This window comes from Elephas maximus, chromosome 3 (genome assembly GCF_024166365.1).
Source record: "Elephas maximus indicus isolate mEleMax1 chromosome 3, mEleMax1 primary haplotype, whole genome shotgun sequence".
In the NCBI taxonomy this organism is placed as follows: Eukaryota; Metazoa; Chordata; class Mammalia; order Proboscidea; family Elephantidae; genus Elephas; species Elephas maximus.
Genome location: NC_064821.1, coordinates 161,573,978 through 161,591,579, shown reverse-complemented (window position 1 = coordinate 161,591,579; position 17,602 = coordinate 161,573,978). Strand labels below are relative to the sequence as shown.

At 39.7% G+C, this 17,602-nt stretch overlaps 1 protein-coding gene across 4 annotated transcripts in view; it reads right to left on the bottom strand.

Moving 5' to 3' along the window:
* SPAG17 (sperm associated antigen 17) overlaps window positions 1-17,602 on the bottom strand; it is a 257,638-nt gene that overhangs the window by 109,004 nt on the left and 131,032 nt on the right. For all 4 annotated transcript variants that reach the window (XM_049879966.1, XM_049879965.1, XM_049879967.1 and 1 more), the window contains one exon: window positions 17,233-17,346. In XM_049879966.1, coding sequence (XP_049735923.1) covers window positions 17,233-17,346 — 114 coding nt within the window. The remainder of the gene's footprint in view (window positions 1-17,232; window positions 17,347-17,602) is intronic.

The window sequence follows — 17,602 nt, the reverse complement described above, 5'->3', positions numbered from 1 at the left end:
CTCTGTGATATTGTTAAAGGTCAAGGAGGATAAGAAAGATAAGTGTTCACTGGATTTAGAAAGACAGAGATTATTGATGACCTTGAAAAGTGCAGTATTATGGTATGATGAGGACAGAGCCAAATTGAAATACAATAAATTCTGAAATGCACTTTCACTTAAAGAAGGAATATAAAACACACATTCCCTGATATCTCACTAAAGGATGAATAAAACTATTGTTCTTTAATATCACAAAGCTGAAGGCTACAGAAGAGACAAAGGAAACAAAATTTTAGAAGCTGGAAAGCAGAAGGATAAGTGTTAACTGACTCATCAGAACTTAGACAGCTGAATTGTAAGATTAATTTTTACCACATATCTGTCAGTTGTCTTACTGTGGTGGCTAGGGTGTTGCTTTGATGCTGGAAGTTATGCCACCAGTATTCAAATATCTGCAGGATCACCCATGTTGGACAGGTTTCAGCGGAGCTTCCAGACTAAGATAGACTAGGAAGAAAGACCTGGCGGGTCTACTTCTGAAAAAATTAGCCAGTGAAAACCTTATGAATAGCAGTGGGACATAGCCTGATACAGTGATGGAAGATGAGCCCCTTGGGTTGGAAGGCACTCAAACTATGACTGGGGAAGAGCTGTCTCCTAAAAGAAGAGTCAGCCTTAACAACATGGATGGAGTCAAGCTTTCAAGACCTTCATTTGCTGATGTGGCATGACTCAAAATGAGAAGAAATAGCTGCAAACATCCATTAGTAATCAGAACGTGGAATGTACAAAGTATGAATCTAGGAAAATTGGAAGTTGTTCAAAATGAAATAGAACACCTGGAGATCAATATCCTAGGCATTAGTGAGCTGAAATGGGCTGGTATTGGCCATTTTGAATCAAAAAATCATACGGTCTACTATGCTGGGAATGACTAATTGAAGAGGAGTGGTGTCACATTCATCATCAAAAAGACTTTTCAAGGCCTATTTCCACGTACAATACTGTCAGCGATAGGAAAATATGCACACGCCTATAAAAAATAAGGAAGACTAATTAATATCACTATAATTCAAATTTACCCATGAACCACTAAGGCCAAAGATGAAGAAATTGAAAATTTTTACCAACTTTTGCAGTCTGAAATTAATCGAACATGCAATTTGGATGCATTGATAATTTATGGCAATTGGAATCTGAAAGTTGGAAACAAAGAAGAAGAAGGAAAGTAGTTGGAAAATATGGCCTTGGTGATAGAAATGATGCTGGAGATCACATGATAGAGTTTTGTAAGACCCCAGACTTTTTCATTGCAAATACCTTTTTTCACCAACATAAACATCGACTATACACGTGGACCTCGCCAGATGGAATACACAGGAATCAAATCAACTGCATCTGTGGAAAGAGATGATGGAGAAGCTCAATATTATCAGTCAGAACAAGGCTAAGGGCTGACTGCAAAAGAGACCATCAGTTGCTCATGTGCAAGTTCAAGTTGAAGAAAATTAGAACAAGTCCACGTGAGCCAAAATATGACCTTGAGTATATTGCACCTAAATTTAGAGATCATCTCAAGAATAGATTTGATGCATTGAACACTAATGACTGAAGACCAGACGAATTGTGGAACGACATCAAGGACATAATACAAGAAGAAAGCAAAAGGTCATTAAAAAGACAGGAAAGGAAGAAAAAACCAAAATGAATGTCAGAAGAGACTCTGAAACTTGCTCCTGAACATACAATAGCTAAAGTGAAAGGAAGAAATGATGAAGTAAAGAGTTGAACAGAAGGTTTCAAAGGGCAACTCAAGAAGACAAAGTATTAAAATGAAATGCACAAAGAGAAGATCACGCTTAATATTTCTCAAGCTGAAAGAACTGAAGAAAAATTTCAAGCCTTGAGTTGCAATATGGAAGGATTCTATGGGGAAAATATTAAATGACGGAGTAAGCATCAAAAGAAGATGGAAGAAATACACAAAGTTGCTGTACCAAAAAGAGTTGACTGATGTTCAACCATTTCAGGAGATAGCATATGATCAAGAACAGATGGTACTGAAGGAAGAAGTTCAAACTGTACTGAAGGTGTTGTCCAAAAATAAGGCTCCAGCAATTGACAGGCTACCAATTGAGAGGTTTCAACAAATGCATGCAGCACTGGAGGCACTCACTCATCTCTGCCAAAAAATTTGGAAGACAGCTACTTGCCCAAGTGACTGGAAGATGTCCATATTTGTGCCTATTCCAAAGAAAGGTGATCCAACAGAATGCGGAAATTATCGAACGATATTATTAATATCACAAATGAGTAAAATTTTGCTGAAGATCATTCAAAAGCCATTGCAACAGACAGGGAACCACCAGGAATTCAAGCTGGATTCAGAAGAGGACATGGCATAAGGGATATCATTACCAATGTCAGATAGATATTGGCTAAGAGCAGCAAATACCAGAAAGATATTTACCTGTGTTTTACAGACTATGCAAAGGCATTCGACTGTGTGGATCATAACAAATTATGGATAACATTGCGAAGAATGGGAATTCCAGAACACTTAATTGTGCTCGTGAGGAACCTGTATGTGGACCAAGATACAATCTTTCCAATAGAACTAGGAGATACTGCATGTCTTAAAGTCAGGAAATGTGTGCATCAAGATGGTATCCTTTCACCATACTTATTCACTCTGTATGCTGAGCAAATAATCTGAGAAGCTGAACTACATGAGGAAGAATGGGGCATCAGGATTGGAGGAAGTCTCATTAAGAACCTGTGATATGCAGATGACACAACCTTGCTTACTGAAAGTGAAGAGAACTTCAAGCGCTTACTGATAAGGATCAGACTACAGCCTTCAGTATGGATTATACCCCAACATAAAAAAAAAAAAAAAGAAAACAAAAATCCTCACAATTGGACCAATAAAGCAACATCGTGATAAATAGAGAAAAGACTGAAGCTGTCAAGGATTTCATTTTACTTGGATCCACAATCAATGCCCATGGAAACAGCAGTCAGGAAATTAAATGACATATTGCATTGGACAAATTTACTGCAAAAGACCTCTTTAAAGTGTTAAAATCAGAGACGTCACTTTAAGGATTAAGGTGCCCCTGACCAAAGCCATAGTGTTTTCAATCACCTCATATGTGTGTGAAAGCTGTACAATGAATTTGGAAGACTGAAAAAAATTGATGCTTCTGAATTATGGTGGTGTTGTCAAAGAATATTGAATATGCCATGGACTGCCAGAAGAACAAACGAACTTGTCTTGGAAGTACAGCCAGAATTCTCCTTAGAAGCAAGGAGATTTGTCTCATGTACTTTGGACATGTTATCAGGAGGGATGAGTCCCTGGATAAGGACATCATGCTTGGTAAAGTAGAGGGTCAGCAAAAAAGAGGAAGACCCTCAATGAGATGGATTTACACAGTGGCTGCAACAAGGGGCTCAAGCATAACAACCATTGTGAGTATGGTGCAGAACCAGGCAGTGTTTCATTCTGTTGTATATAGGGTCACTATGAGTTGGAACTGCCTTGATGGCACCTACCGACAAGAAGATTACTTCGGGGAGAGACCCTATTTGCATGCAGAAAAGACAGTACTCTCTATTTCTGAAAGTGAGGTAAAAATGGGGCTGAAAATAGGAAGATTATTTAAAGTGTTTTTAGGAAGCAGTTTGGCCCCCCAGGTCATTTCGACAGTTTCCAGTGGTCAGATACCTACCTGCCTCTTTCCCACTTCCACAGAAGAAGGGAGGATTATTATCTACAGAAGCTAAATCAGTGACTTCTATGAACAGGAGACCTAGACACAGATGAGGGAGAGGTACAGCACAGAAGGGAATTTTACAAAAGCCTAAGTCAGCGAGATCCTATAGAAACATGAGGTAAGCCACAAATGTGAGCCGCATCTGTAATTTTAAATTTAATCTAGCCACAATTTAAAAAGTAAAAAGAAACCGGTAAAATTAATTTTAATAATATATTTTACTTAGCCTGATATATCCAAAATATTATCATTTTAATATGTAATGGATGTAAAATTATTAATGAGATATATCACATTCTTTTTTTTTTTTAATTAAGTGCTTGAAATAAAGGTGTTTGTTTTTATGTTACAGCACATCTCAGTTTGGACAAGCTACATTTCAAGTGCTCAGAAGCCACAAGTGACTGCTGGCTATAGTACTGGGCAGTGCAGGTCTAGATACTGAATGGTAAGAGGCCTAAACTCCTCCCCCAACCTATCTCCCAAAATCCTAACAGGCAAGTTTATGCCTTTCAGAAAGGAGATTAGATTTTTTTTTTTACTATAAAATCTAAATGGTCCAAGAGAACAGATCTAATATGCCAAATATTCATAGATCTCCCAAGGAAACCACCCAGCCAAATCACCCTACAATGAAGGGCAGTTATTGACAACCTCCCTCTACCTCATATAGACTGTCCCATAATAAAAAGTGTCTGATTATTAATAAGAGCGAAGAGGCAGGTCGGGGGCCAAGATGGCGGACTAGGTGGACGCTACCGCAGATCCCTCTTGCAACAAAGACTCGGAAAAACAAGGGAATCGATCACATACATAACAATCTACGAACTTTGAACAACAAGCACAATCTTAGAGACGGAAAACGAACAAATACGGGCAGACAGCGACCGTTTTCAGAACCAGGAGCCAGCGTACCAGGCAGGTGACCTTCGGAGCCCGATCTGGGGCAGAGCCCAGGGGGGCAGACGGCACAGAAGGGGGGCCCACCCCTTCCCCCCGAACCCATCCCGGGAGGAAGTCTAGCTGGTTGGCGCGGGCGGCGTAGAGGCGCAGCCGGAGGGAGAAGCACCCGGGAGGCAGTGACTGATCTGGGAGTGGGGAGAACAGCTTCCAGCGGGGGAGCCGTCCCGCCGGGAGTTAGGCGAGAAGCAGGCGGGGCGCGAGCGGGGGGGGGGGTCAGCTATATTTCCCTAAAGTGACCCCGGGGCGGGGCCCACATGCTCATGCGGGAGGACGCACACCCAGCCCGCGCGTGTGGCGCGGCACACCCGAGGGAGAAATCCCCGGAAGTGACTGGTCTCGGAGCGGGGAAAGCAGAGTCCCAGACAGGGAGCCATTCCGCTGGGATTTGGGCGCGTGCGCAGGCGGGACGTGCACGCGGGCGGGGCGTGAGTGCGGGGTCCATTTTTATTCCCCTGAATTGACCCAGGGGGCAGGCCCACCTGGCCGTGCGGGTGACGCCTACCCAGTTCGCGCGAGAGGTGTGGCGCACCGGAAGGAGAAGACCCCGGGAGGAAGTGACTGGTCCTGGAACGGGAAAGCAGCGTCCCAGCAGGGAAGTCGTCCCGCTGGGATTTGGGCGCGCACATGGGCGGGGCGTGACCACAGGGCCCAATTATATTCGCCGGAATAGACCCTGGGGGTGGGCCCAACTGTTTGTGCGGGAAACGCCCACTCAGTGCGCGCGAGCAGTGCCGCGCACCAGAGGCAGAAGTCCCCGGGAGGAAGTGACTGGTCTCCGAGCAAGGAAAGCAGCGTCATACCCGGGGACCTGTCCCGCCCGGATTTTGGCGGACGGGGGCGGAGCGTGAACGCGGTGTTCGGCTCTATATTCTGTGGTGCTACACTCCTAGCTCTCTGATCCCTCCCCCACCCTCCCCAGGCGGCCCCATTAACATCCGAATACCTGGAGCCAGAGGGAGAATTCAGATAGGGATCTGACTGCATTTTTTTTTAGCTGACTACCTGGAAAATCTAGTTTCCCAGTGATGGCTCGGAGACAGCAGTCCATATCAAACCACATAAAGAAATAGACCATGACAGCTTCTCCAACCCCCCAAACAAAAGAATCAAAATCTTTCCCAAATGAAGATACAATCCTGGAATTATCAGATACAGAATATAAAAAACTAATTTACAGAATGCTTAAAGATATCACAAATGAAATTAGGATAAATGCAGAAAAAGCCAAGGAACACACTGATAAAACTGTTGAAGAACTCAAAAAGATTATTCAAGAACATAGTGGAAAAATGAACAAGTTGCAAGAATCCATAGAGAGACAGCATGTAGAAATCCAAAAGATTAACAATAAAATTACAGAATTTGACAACGCAATAGAAGTCAGAGGAGCAGACTTGACCAATTAGAATGTAGACTGGGACTTCTGGAGGACCAGGGAAACAACACCAACATAGCTGAAAAAAAATCAGATAAAAGAATTTAAAAAAATGAAGAAACGCTAAGAATCATGTGGGACTCTATCAAGAAGGATAACTTGCGAGTGACTGGAGTCCCAGAACAGGGAGGGGGGACAGAAAACACAGAGAAAATAGTTGAAGAAATCCTGACACAAAACTTCCCTGACATCATGAAAGACGAAAGGATATCTATCCAAGATGCTCATCGAACCCCATTTAAGACGGATCCAAAAAGAAAAACACCAAGACATATTATCATCAAACTTGCCAAAACCAAAGACAAACAGAAAATTTTAAAAGCAGCCAGGGAGAAAAGAAAGGTTTCCTTCAAGGGAGAATCAATAAGAATAAGTTCAGACTACTCAGCAGAAACCATGCAGGCAAGAAGGGAATGGGACGACGTATACAGAGCACTGAATGAGAAAAACTGCCAACCAAGGATCATATATCCAGCAAAACTCTCCCTGAAATATGAAGGAGAAATTAAGATATTTACAGATAAACACAAGTTTAGAGAATTTGCAAAAACTAAACCAAGACTGCAAGAAATGCTAAAGAAGATTGTTTGGCCGGATGACCAATAATATCAGGTACCAGCACAATACAAGGTCACAAAACAGAACGTCCTGATATCAATGCAACTCAAATAGGGAAAGCACAAAAACAATCAAATTAAGACTAATTCTAAAAAATAAATAAATAAACAAAATAATACACATAACAGGAAATCATGGAAATCAATAGATAAATGATCACAATAATCAAAAAGAGGGACTAAATATAGGAGGCATTGAACTGCCAGATGGAGAGTGATACAAGGCGATATAGAAGGATACAAGTTAGGTTTTTACTTAGAAAAATAGGGGTAAATAAAAAGGTAACTACAAAAAGGAATAACAATTCCATAACTCAAGAAAAAAGCCAAGAAAAACGTAACGACTCAATAAACACAAAGTTAAACATTATGAAAATGAGGATCTCACAAGCTACTAAGAAAAACGTCTCAGCACAAAAAAGCATGTGGAAAAATGAAATGGACAACAACACACATGAAAAGGCATCAAAATGACAGCACTAAAAACTTATTTATCTATAATTATGCTGAATGTAAATGGACTAAATGCACCAATAAAGAGACAGAGAGTCACGGACTGGATAAAGAAACACGATCCATCTATATGCTGCCTACAAGAGACACACCTTAGACTTAGAGACACAAACAAACTAAAACTCAAAGGATGGAAAAAAATATATCAAGCAAACAATAAGCAAAAAAGAAGAGGAGTAGCAATATTAATTTCTGACAAAATAGACTTTAGACTTAAATCCACCACAAAGGATAAAGAAGGACACTATATAATGATAAAAGGGACAATTGATCAGGAAGACATAACCATATTAAATATTTACGCACCTAATGACAGGGCTGCAAGATACATAAATCAAATTTTAACAGAATTGAAAAGTGAGATAGACACCTCCACATTTATAGTAGGAGACTTCAACACACCACTTTCAGAGAAGGACAGGACATCCAGTAAGAAGCTCAATAGAGACACGGAAGACCTACTTACAACAATCAACCAACTTGACCTCATTGACTTATACAGAACTCTCCACCCAACTGCTGCAAAATATACTTTTTTTTCTAGTGCACATGGAACATTCTCTAGAATAGACCACATATTAGGTCATAAAACAAATCTTTCCAGAATCCAAAACATCGAAATATTACAAAGCATTTTCTCAGACCACAAGGCAATGAAGCTAGAAATCAATAACAGAAAAACTAGGGAAAAGAAATCAAATACTTGGAAAATGAACAATACCCTCCTGAAAAAAGACTGGGTTATAGAAGACATCAAGGAGGGAATAAGGAAATTCTTAGAAAGCAACGAGAATGAAAATACTTCCTATCAAAACCTCTGGGACACAGCAAAAGCAGTGCTCAGAGGTCAATTTATATCGATAAATGCACACATACAAAAAGAAGAAAGAGCCAAAAGCAGAGAACTGTCCCGACAACTTGAACAAATAGAAAGTGAGCAACAAAAGAACGCATCAGGCACCAGAAGAAAACAAATAATAAAAATTAGAGCTGAACTAAATGAATTAGACAATAGAAAAACAATTGAAAGAATTAACAAAGCCAAAAGCTGGTTCTTTGAAAAAATTAACAAAATCGATAAACCATTGGCTAGACTGACTAAAGAAAAACAGGAAAGGAAACAAATAACCTGAATAAGAAATGAGAAGGACCACATCACAACAGAACCAAATGAAATCAAAAGAATCATATCAGATTACTACATAAAATTGTACTCTAACAAATTTGAAAACCTAGAAGAAATGGATAAATTCTTGAAACAATACTACCTACCTAAACTAACACATTCAGAAGTAGAACAACTAAATAGACCCATAACAAAAAAAGAGATTGAAACGGTAATCAAAAAACTTCCAACAAAAAAAAGTCCTGGCCCAGACGGCTTCACTGCAGAGTTCTACCAAACCTTCAGAGAAGACTTAACACCATTACTATTGAAGGTATTTCAAAACATAGAAAAACACGGAATACTACCCAACTCATTCTATGAAGCTACCATCTCCCTGATACCAAAACCAGGTAAAGACATTACAAAAAAAGAAAATTTTAGACCTATATCCCTCATGAACATAGATGCAAAAATCCTCAACAAAATTCTAGCCAATAGAATCCAACAACACATCAAAAAAATAATACACCCTGATCAAGTGGGATTTATACCAGGTATGCAAGGCTGGTTTAATATCAGAAAAACCATTAATGTAATCCATCACATAAATAAAACAAAAGATAAAAACCACATGATCTTATCAATACATGCAGAAAAGGCATTTGACAAAGTTCAACACCCATTTATGATAAAAACTCTTACCAAAATAGGAATTGAAGGAAAATTCCTCAACATAATAAAGGGTATCTATGCAAAGCCAACAGCCAATATCACTCTAAATGGAGAGAACCTGAAAGCATTTCCCTTGAGAACAGGAACCAGACAAGGATGCCCTTTGTCACCGCTCTTATTCAACATCGTACTTGAAGTCCTAGCCAGGGCAATTAGGCTAGACAAAGAAATAAAGGGTATCCAGATTGGTAAGGAGGAAGTAAAGCTATCACTATTTGCAGATGACACGATCGTATACGTGGAAAACCCTAAGGAATCCTCCAGAAAACTACTGAAACTAATAGAAGAGTTTGGAAGAGTCTCAGGACATAAAATAAACATACAAAAATCACTTGGATTCCTCTACATCAACAAAAAGAACATCGAAGAGGAATTAACCAAATCAATACCATGCACAGTAGCCCCCAAGAAGATAAAATACTTAGGAATAAATCTTACCAAGGATGTAAAAGACCTATACAAAGAAAACTATAAAACTCTGCTACAAGAAATTCAAAAGGACATACTTAAGTGGAAAAACATACCCTGCTCATGGATAGGAAGACTTAACATAGTAAAAATGTCTATTCTACCAAAAGCCATTTATACATATAACGCACTTCCAATCCAAATACCAATGTCATACTTTAAGGGGTTAGAGAAACAAATCACTAATTTCATATGGAAAGGAAAGAACCCCCGGATAAGCAAAACATTACTGAAAAAGAAGAAGAAAGTGGGAGGCCTCACCCTACCTGATTTCAGAACCTATTATATAGCTACAGTAGTCAAAACAGCCTGGTACTGGTACAATAACAGGCACATAGACCAATGGAACAGAATTGAGAACCCAGATATAAATCCATCCATGTATGAGCAGCTGATATTTGACAAAGGACCAGTGTCAGTCAACTGGGGAAATAATAGTCTTTTTAACAAATGGTGCTGGCATAACTGGATATCCATTTGCAAAAGAATGAAACAGGACCCATACCTCACACCATGCACAAAAACTAACTCCAAGTGGATCAAAGACCTAAACATAAAGACTAAAACGATAAAGATCATGGAAAAAAAAAATAGGATCTACCCTAGGAGCCCTAATATAGGGCATAAACAGAATACAAAACATTACCAAAAATGATGAAGAGAAACCAGATAACTGGGAGGTCCTAAAAATCAAACACCTATGCTCATCTAAAGACTTCACCAAAAGAGTAAAAAGACCACCTACAGACTGGGAAAGAATATTCAGCTATGACATCTCCGACCAGCGCCTGATCTCTAAAATCTACATGATTCTGTTAAAACTCAACCACAAAAAGACAAACAACCGAATCAAGAAGTGGGCAAAGGATATGAACACACATTTCACTAAGGAAGATATTCAGGCAGCCAACAGATACAAGAGAAAATGCTCCCGATCATTTTCCATTAGAGAAATGCAAATTAAAACTACGATGAGATTCCATCTCACACCAGCTAGACTGGCATTAATCCAAAAAACACAAAATAATTAATGTTGGAGAGGCTGCGGAGAGATTGGAACTCTCATACACTGCTGGTGGGATTGTAAAATGGTACAACCACTTTGGAAATCCATCTGGCGTTATCTTAAACAGTTAGAAATAGAACTACCATACAACCCAGAAATCCCACTCCTCGGAATATACCCTAAAGATACAAGAGCCTTCACACAAACAGATATATGCACACCCATGCTTATTGCAGCTCTGTTTACAATAGCAAAAAGCTGGAAGCAACCAAGATGTCCGTCAACGGACGAATGGGTAAATAAATTGTGGTATATTCACACAATGGAATACTACGCATCGATAAAGAACAGTGACGAATCTCTGAAACATTTCATAACATGGAGGAATCTGGAAGGCATTATGCTGAGCAAAATGAGTCAGTTGCAAAAGGACAAATGTTGTATAAGACCACTATTATAAGATCTTGAGAAATAGAAAAAACGGAGACAAACACATACTTATGTGGTTACAAAGGGGGGAGGGAGGGAGGGAGGGAGAGGGCTTTTTATTGATCAATCTGTAGATAAGAACTGCTTTGGGTGAAGGGAAGGACAACACTCAATACAAGGAAGGTCAGCCTAATTGGACTGGATTAAAAGCAAAGAGGTTTCCGGGCTAAAATGAAAGCTTCAAAGGTCAGCAGAGCAGGGGCTGGGGTCTGGGGAACTTGGTTTGAGGGGACTTCTAAGTCAATGGGCAAAATAATTCTATTATGAAAACACTCTGCATCCCACTTTGAATTGTGGCGCCTGGGGTCCTAAATGCCAACAAGCGGCCATCTAAGATACATCAATTGGTCTCAACCCACCTGGAGCAAAGGCAAAGGAAGAACACCAAGGTCACACGACAACTAAGAACCCAAGAGACAGAAAGGACCACATGAACCAGAGACCTACATTAGCCTGAGACCAGAAGAACTAGTTGGTGCCCGGCCACAATCGATGTCTGCCCTGTCAGGGAGCACAACAGACAACTCCTGAGGGAGCAGGAGACCAATGGGATACAGACCCCAAATTCTCATTAAAAGACCACACCTAATGGTATGATTGCGACGAGAGGAATCCCAGAGACAATGCTCCCCAGAACTTCTGATGGCACAGGACAGGAACCATCCCCGAAGACAAATCATCAGGCATGAAAAGGACTGGTCAGTGGGGGGGAGAGAGATGCTGATGAAGAGTGAGCTAATTAAATCAGCTGGACACGGGAGAATGTGTTGGCAACTCTTGACTGGAGGGGGGATGGGAAGATAGAGAGAGAGGGAAGATGGCAAAATTGGCACAAAACGAGAGACTGTGGGGGCTGACTCAATAGGGGGAGAGCAAGTGGGAGAAGGGAGTAAGATGTATGTAAACCTACATGTGACAGACTGATTGGAATGGTAAATGTTCACTTGAAGCTTAATAAAAAAAAAAAAAAAGAGCAAAGAGGCAAATATCATCAGACATTAGACTCTAACATGGAAAATGGAGACCCACAAAATCAAGCAGAAAAAAGAAAAAAAGAAACCTGGAGGAAAAATAGACAATTCAGGAAGAAGACATCTTCCAAGGACTGATATTTTTATAGAGATAAGAGAAGATAGTGCATCCATGAACAGAACGATACAAATAGATAATTTAGAATTATAAAAATGACTTTTTGTTTTCATTAGGTGCCATCAAGTCAATTTTTAACTCATAGCAACCCCATGTGACAGAGTAGAACTGCTCGATAAGGTTTTCCAGGCTGTAGTCTTTACAGGAGCAGATCACCAGGGCTTTCCACCATGGAGTGACTGGGTGGGTTTGAGCCGCCAACTTTTCAGTTAGCAGCCAAATACTTAACCATTGCCTCATCAGGGCTCCTTAAAAAGGACTCTGGGAAATTAAAATGATGATAGAAACAAAAAGCTCAATGGAAAGATTGGATGACAAAGCTCAGCAATATTCCCAGAATAAAAAGACAAAGTGATAAAAAAAAAAAGGAGGGAAAAGATAAGGCAATTAGAGGCTTAATCAGGGGGTCTAACATCAGAATCACAAGAGTTCCAGGAAAAAAGAACGGAGAAAATAGAGGCAAGAAAATTCTCAAAGAAATGATTGTAGAAATGGAGGGACACGAGTTTCTAGATTGAGAGTGCTCTCCAGGAACAAACACAGAAATAAAACCACACCAAGGCACATCAACAGGAAATCCAGAGCACTGGAACAAAGAGAAGATCTTAAAATCTTCCAGAGTGAAGAAGGAAAAAAAACTCAAACAACTGATTAAGAATTATAATTTTATTGCTTTTTCACAAGGACAACCCTAGAAGCTAGAAAAGTACTGAGGAATGTCATCAAAATTTTGAGGAAAAATTATTTTTAACTTAGAATTTTACAAAAAGCCAAACTGTCAGTCAAATGTAAAGGTAGAATTAAGATGGTTTCAAAAAGGCAATGCTTCAAAAATTTGCCTGCCATGTACCTAATTCAGGAAGCTACTGGAAGTGATGCTTCTCTAAAAAGAGGGAGTAATCCAAGAAAGAAGAAAACATGGGATTCAGGAAACAAGGTATTTAACTGGAATGAGAGCTGAAAGGTGTGGCCAGGATGATGGTAACGGGAAATCCCAGTACCACAGCTGTACAGCAGGTCTAGAGAGCAAGCAGGAGTTCAGAGCATTGGGGAGAGATACTGCTAAGAGAATAAAATTGACAGAATACTTGTTAGGTTTGAATGTATTAAGAGGAGGTTTACTCTATGGTAGAGAATTTGGGGACTAATTCCTGAAAAATGCATAGCAAACTAAACAAAAGAAAAAAAAAGGCAATTATTAATTCCCGGGAAAACAAAAAATGGTGTCAAAAAAGAAATGAGAATTACAGAATATTAGATAGTTCAGCTGTGAATACCATTTATATCATTGTAATAAAGTAAATATTGAACATTTAACCAGAAATTACGTTGTGATTAACAATGACAGAGAAAGGTAAGAAGTGCTTGTGTGAGTGCAGGTGCGTGTGTGTTGGTTAGGGATGGGCAGAGCTAACTGTCTTTTTTTTTTTTAATTAACTTTTATTGAGCTTCAAGTGAACGTTTACAAATCAAGTCAGACTATCACATATAAGTTTATATACACCTTACTCTGTACTCCCACTTGCTCTCCCCCTAATGAGTCAGCCCTTTCAGTCTCTCCTTTCGTGACAATTTTGCCAGCTTCCAACTCTCTCTATCCTCCCATCCCCCCTCCAGACAGGAGATGCCAACACAGTCTCAAGTGTCCCCCTGATACAAATAGCTCACTCTTCATCAGCATCTCTCTCCTACCCATTGTCCAGTCCCTTTCATGTCTGATGAGTTGTCTTCGGGAATGGTTCCTGTCCTGGGTCAACAGAAGGTTTGGGGACCATGACCGCCGGATTCCTCTAGTCTCAGTCAGACCACTAAGTATGGTCTTTTTGTGAGAATTTGGGGTCTGCATCCCACTGATCTCTTGCTCCCTCAGGGGTTCTCTGTTGTGCTCCCTGTCAGGGCAGTCATCAGTTGTGGCCGGGCACCAACTAGTTCTTCTGGTCTCAGGATGATGTAGGTCTCTGGTTCATGTGGCCCTTTCTGTCTCTTGGGCTCTTAGTTATCGTGTGACCTTGGTGTTCTTCATTCTCCTTTGATCCAGGTGGGTTGAGACCCATTGATGCATCTTAGATGGCCGCTTGTTAGCTTTTAAGACCCCAGACGCCACATTTCAAAGTGGGATGCAGAATGTTTTCGTAATAGAATTATTTTGCCAGTGACTTAGAAGTCCCCTTAAACCATGGTCCCCAAAACCCCGCCCTTGCTCCACTGACCTTTGAAGCATTCAGTTTATCCTGGAAACTTCTTTGCTTTTGGTCCAGTCCAGTTGAGCTGACCTTCCATGTATTGAGTATTGTCCTTCCCTTCACCTAAAGCAGTTCTTATCTACTAATTAATCAGTAAAAAACCCTCTCCCTCCCTCCCTCCCTCCCTCCCCCCCTCGTAACCACAAAAATATGTGTTCTTCTCAGTTTATACTATTTCTCAAGATCTTATAATAGTGGTCTTATACAATATTTGTCCTTTTGCCTCTGACTAATTTCGCTCAGCATAATGCCCTCCAGGTTCCTCTATGTTATGAAATGTTTCACAGATTCGTCACTGTTCTTTATCGATGCGTAGTATTCCATTGTGTGAATATACCACAATTTATTTAACCATTCATCCATTGATGGACACTTTGGTTGCTTCCAGCTTTTTGCTATTGTAAACAGAGCTGCAATAAACATGGGTGTGCCTATATCTGTTTGTGTGAAGGCTCTTATTTCTCTAGGGTATATTCCGAGGAGTGGGATTTCTGGGTTGTATGGTAGTTCTATTTCTAACTGTTTAAGATAATGCCAGATAGATTTCCAAACTGGTTGTACCATTTTACATTCCCACCAGCAGTGTATAAGAGTTCCAATCTCTCCGCAGCCTCTCCAACATTTATTATTTTGTGTTTTTTGGATTAATGCCAGCCTTGTTGGAGTGAGATGGAATCTCATCGTAGTTTTAATTTGCATTTCTCTAATGGCTAATGATCGAGAACATTTTCTCATGTATCTGTTAGCTGCCTGAATATCTTCTTTAGTGAAGTGCATGTTCATATCCTTTGCCCACTTCTTGACTGGGTTGTTTGTCTTTTTGTGGTTGAGTTTTGACAGAATCATGTAGATTTTAGAGATCAGGCGCTGGTCGGAGATGTCATAGCTGAAAATTCTTTCCCAGTCTGTAGGTGGTCTTTTTACTCTTTTGGTGAAGTCTTTAGATGAGCATAGGTGTTTGATTTTTAGGAGCTCCCAGTTATCTGGTTTCTCTTCATCATTTTTGGTAATATTTTGTATTCTGTTTATGCCTTGTATTAGGGCTCCTAAGGTTGTCCCTATTTTTTCTTCCATGATCTTTATCATTTTAGTCTTTATGTTTAGGTCTTTGATCCACTTGGAGTTAGTTTTTGTGCGTGGTGTAAGGTATGGGTCCTGTTTCATTTTTTTGCAATGGATATCCAGTCATGCCAGTACCATTTGTTAAAAAGACTATCTTTTCCCCAATTAACTGACACTGGGCCTTTGTCAAATATCAGCTGCTCATATGTGGATGGATTTATATCTGGGTTCTCAATTCTGTTCCATTGGTCTATGTGCCTGTTATTGTACCAGTACCAGGCTGTTTTGACTACTGTGGCTGTATAATAGTTTCTAAAATCAGGTAGAGTGAGGCCTCCCACTTTCTTCTTCTTTTTCAGTAATGCTTTGCTTATCCGAGGCTTCTTTCCCTTCCATATGAAGTTGGTGATTTGTTTCTCCATCACCTTAAAAAATGACATTGGAATTTGGATTGGAAGTGCATTGTATGTATCGATGGCTTTTGGTAGAACAGACATTTTTACTATGTTAAGTCTTCCTATCCATGAGCAAGGTATGTTTTTCCACTTAAGTATGTCCTTTTTAATTTCTTGTAGTAGTGCTTTGTAGTTTTCTTTGTATAGGTCTTTTACATCTTTGGTAAGATTTATTCCTAAGTATTTTATCTTCTTGGGGGCTACTGTGAATGGTATTGATTTGGTGATTTCCTCTTCGATGTTCTTTTTGTTGATGTAGAGGAATCCAAGTCTAACTGTCTTTTAAAGTAAAAGACAAGTAATAATCATGCCCAGAACTAAAACTAAAACTTAACAAACTGTACTTTGTTATTTAGTGACAAAAGAGTTAAGTGTCAGAAGAAACAGGCAAATGCTTTTAAGACTTTTGCCTCTAGGAATTGAGGCACGGTAAGGCAGGGGGACTACTGTTTTTCATAATAAGACTCTTTGTAGAACTTTCTGGCTTTTAAAATATGTCTATATAAAACTTCAATAAAAATAAAATTCAGATTAAAGAGAGAAAACAAAAACAGTATAGATTTTTTGCATAAAACCCCAAACAATAAAAGGAGTTCATTTTAGGATTACTCGTTATTTTGCCTAGTGGTTAACAGCACACACTCTGGGGCCAGTTTCCTGGTTTCACATTCTGACTCTGCCACTTGCCAACCATGCGACACTGGGCAAAAATTATTATTGGTTTAGGTGCCTCAGTTTACTACTACTTAAGTAGTTTCTACTTCATAGGGATATTGTGAGCTAGTAATACATGTTGAACACAGCTTAGAACATGGCAAGTACTCAGTAAGTGTAGCTATCATAGCTACCATTAACCTGTTAATAGCATCAGAAAACATTTGGAAAAGAAGTGAAAACTGACTAGGACTGACAGGCAATTATGGGAAAAAAAGAAGTTGCTTCTCATTAATGTCTCACTTTTTTTCTAGAAAATATGTGCAACAGTTATGTATATTTCTCTTAAGAGGTTTTATAAAAACATCTTTTTGAAAAGTATGTTTTAAACTATTTGGCGCTTCCCTGGGAGTGCCTAGCACAACCTGGGAATAAATTCATTTTATACCTGAAGTAAATGGGAATATTGATCTGAACTAGATCTGAGAGAATAACCTAGAAGTGAACTGTTCTAAATCACCCCATGACTCCCCAGACCCATCCGACCGTCTCGAGATGAGTCACAGTCCATAAATACCTGAAGCAGTACTTTTGGTTTAAAATGTTCAGTGAAACTCCAGTCCATTAGACTGCGCTGCTGCGTTTTCTTTATGTCCTCTAAATTTGCTTCCACTGTCATCTTCTTAGGTTTCTAAGAAATTGAAGGAACACAATTTCAGCTTAATTTAAGTCCAAATGGAGCCTTTGGGACTCCACCAACTCACCAGCATGCACTCCATCTAATTGGGGAAATCTGCATATGTATAAAATCCATATGGCAACATTTTAGGAGAACTGCTGCCAGAAAGAGTATGCCTTTGACTTTTTTTTTTTTTTTATGGGCAACATAATCTAAATATTTTTATTGTTAGGTTATACTCTTCTGAGTCCTGTTAGCAATTATAGGC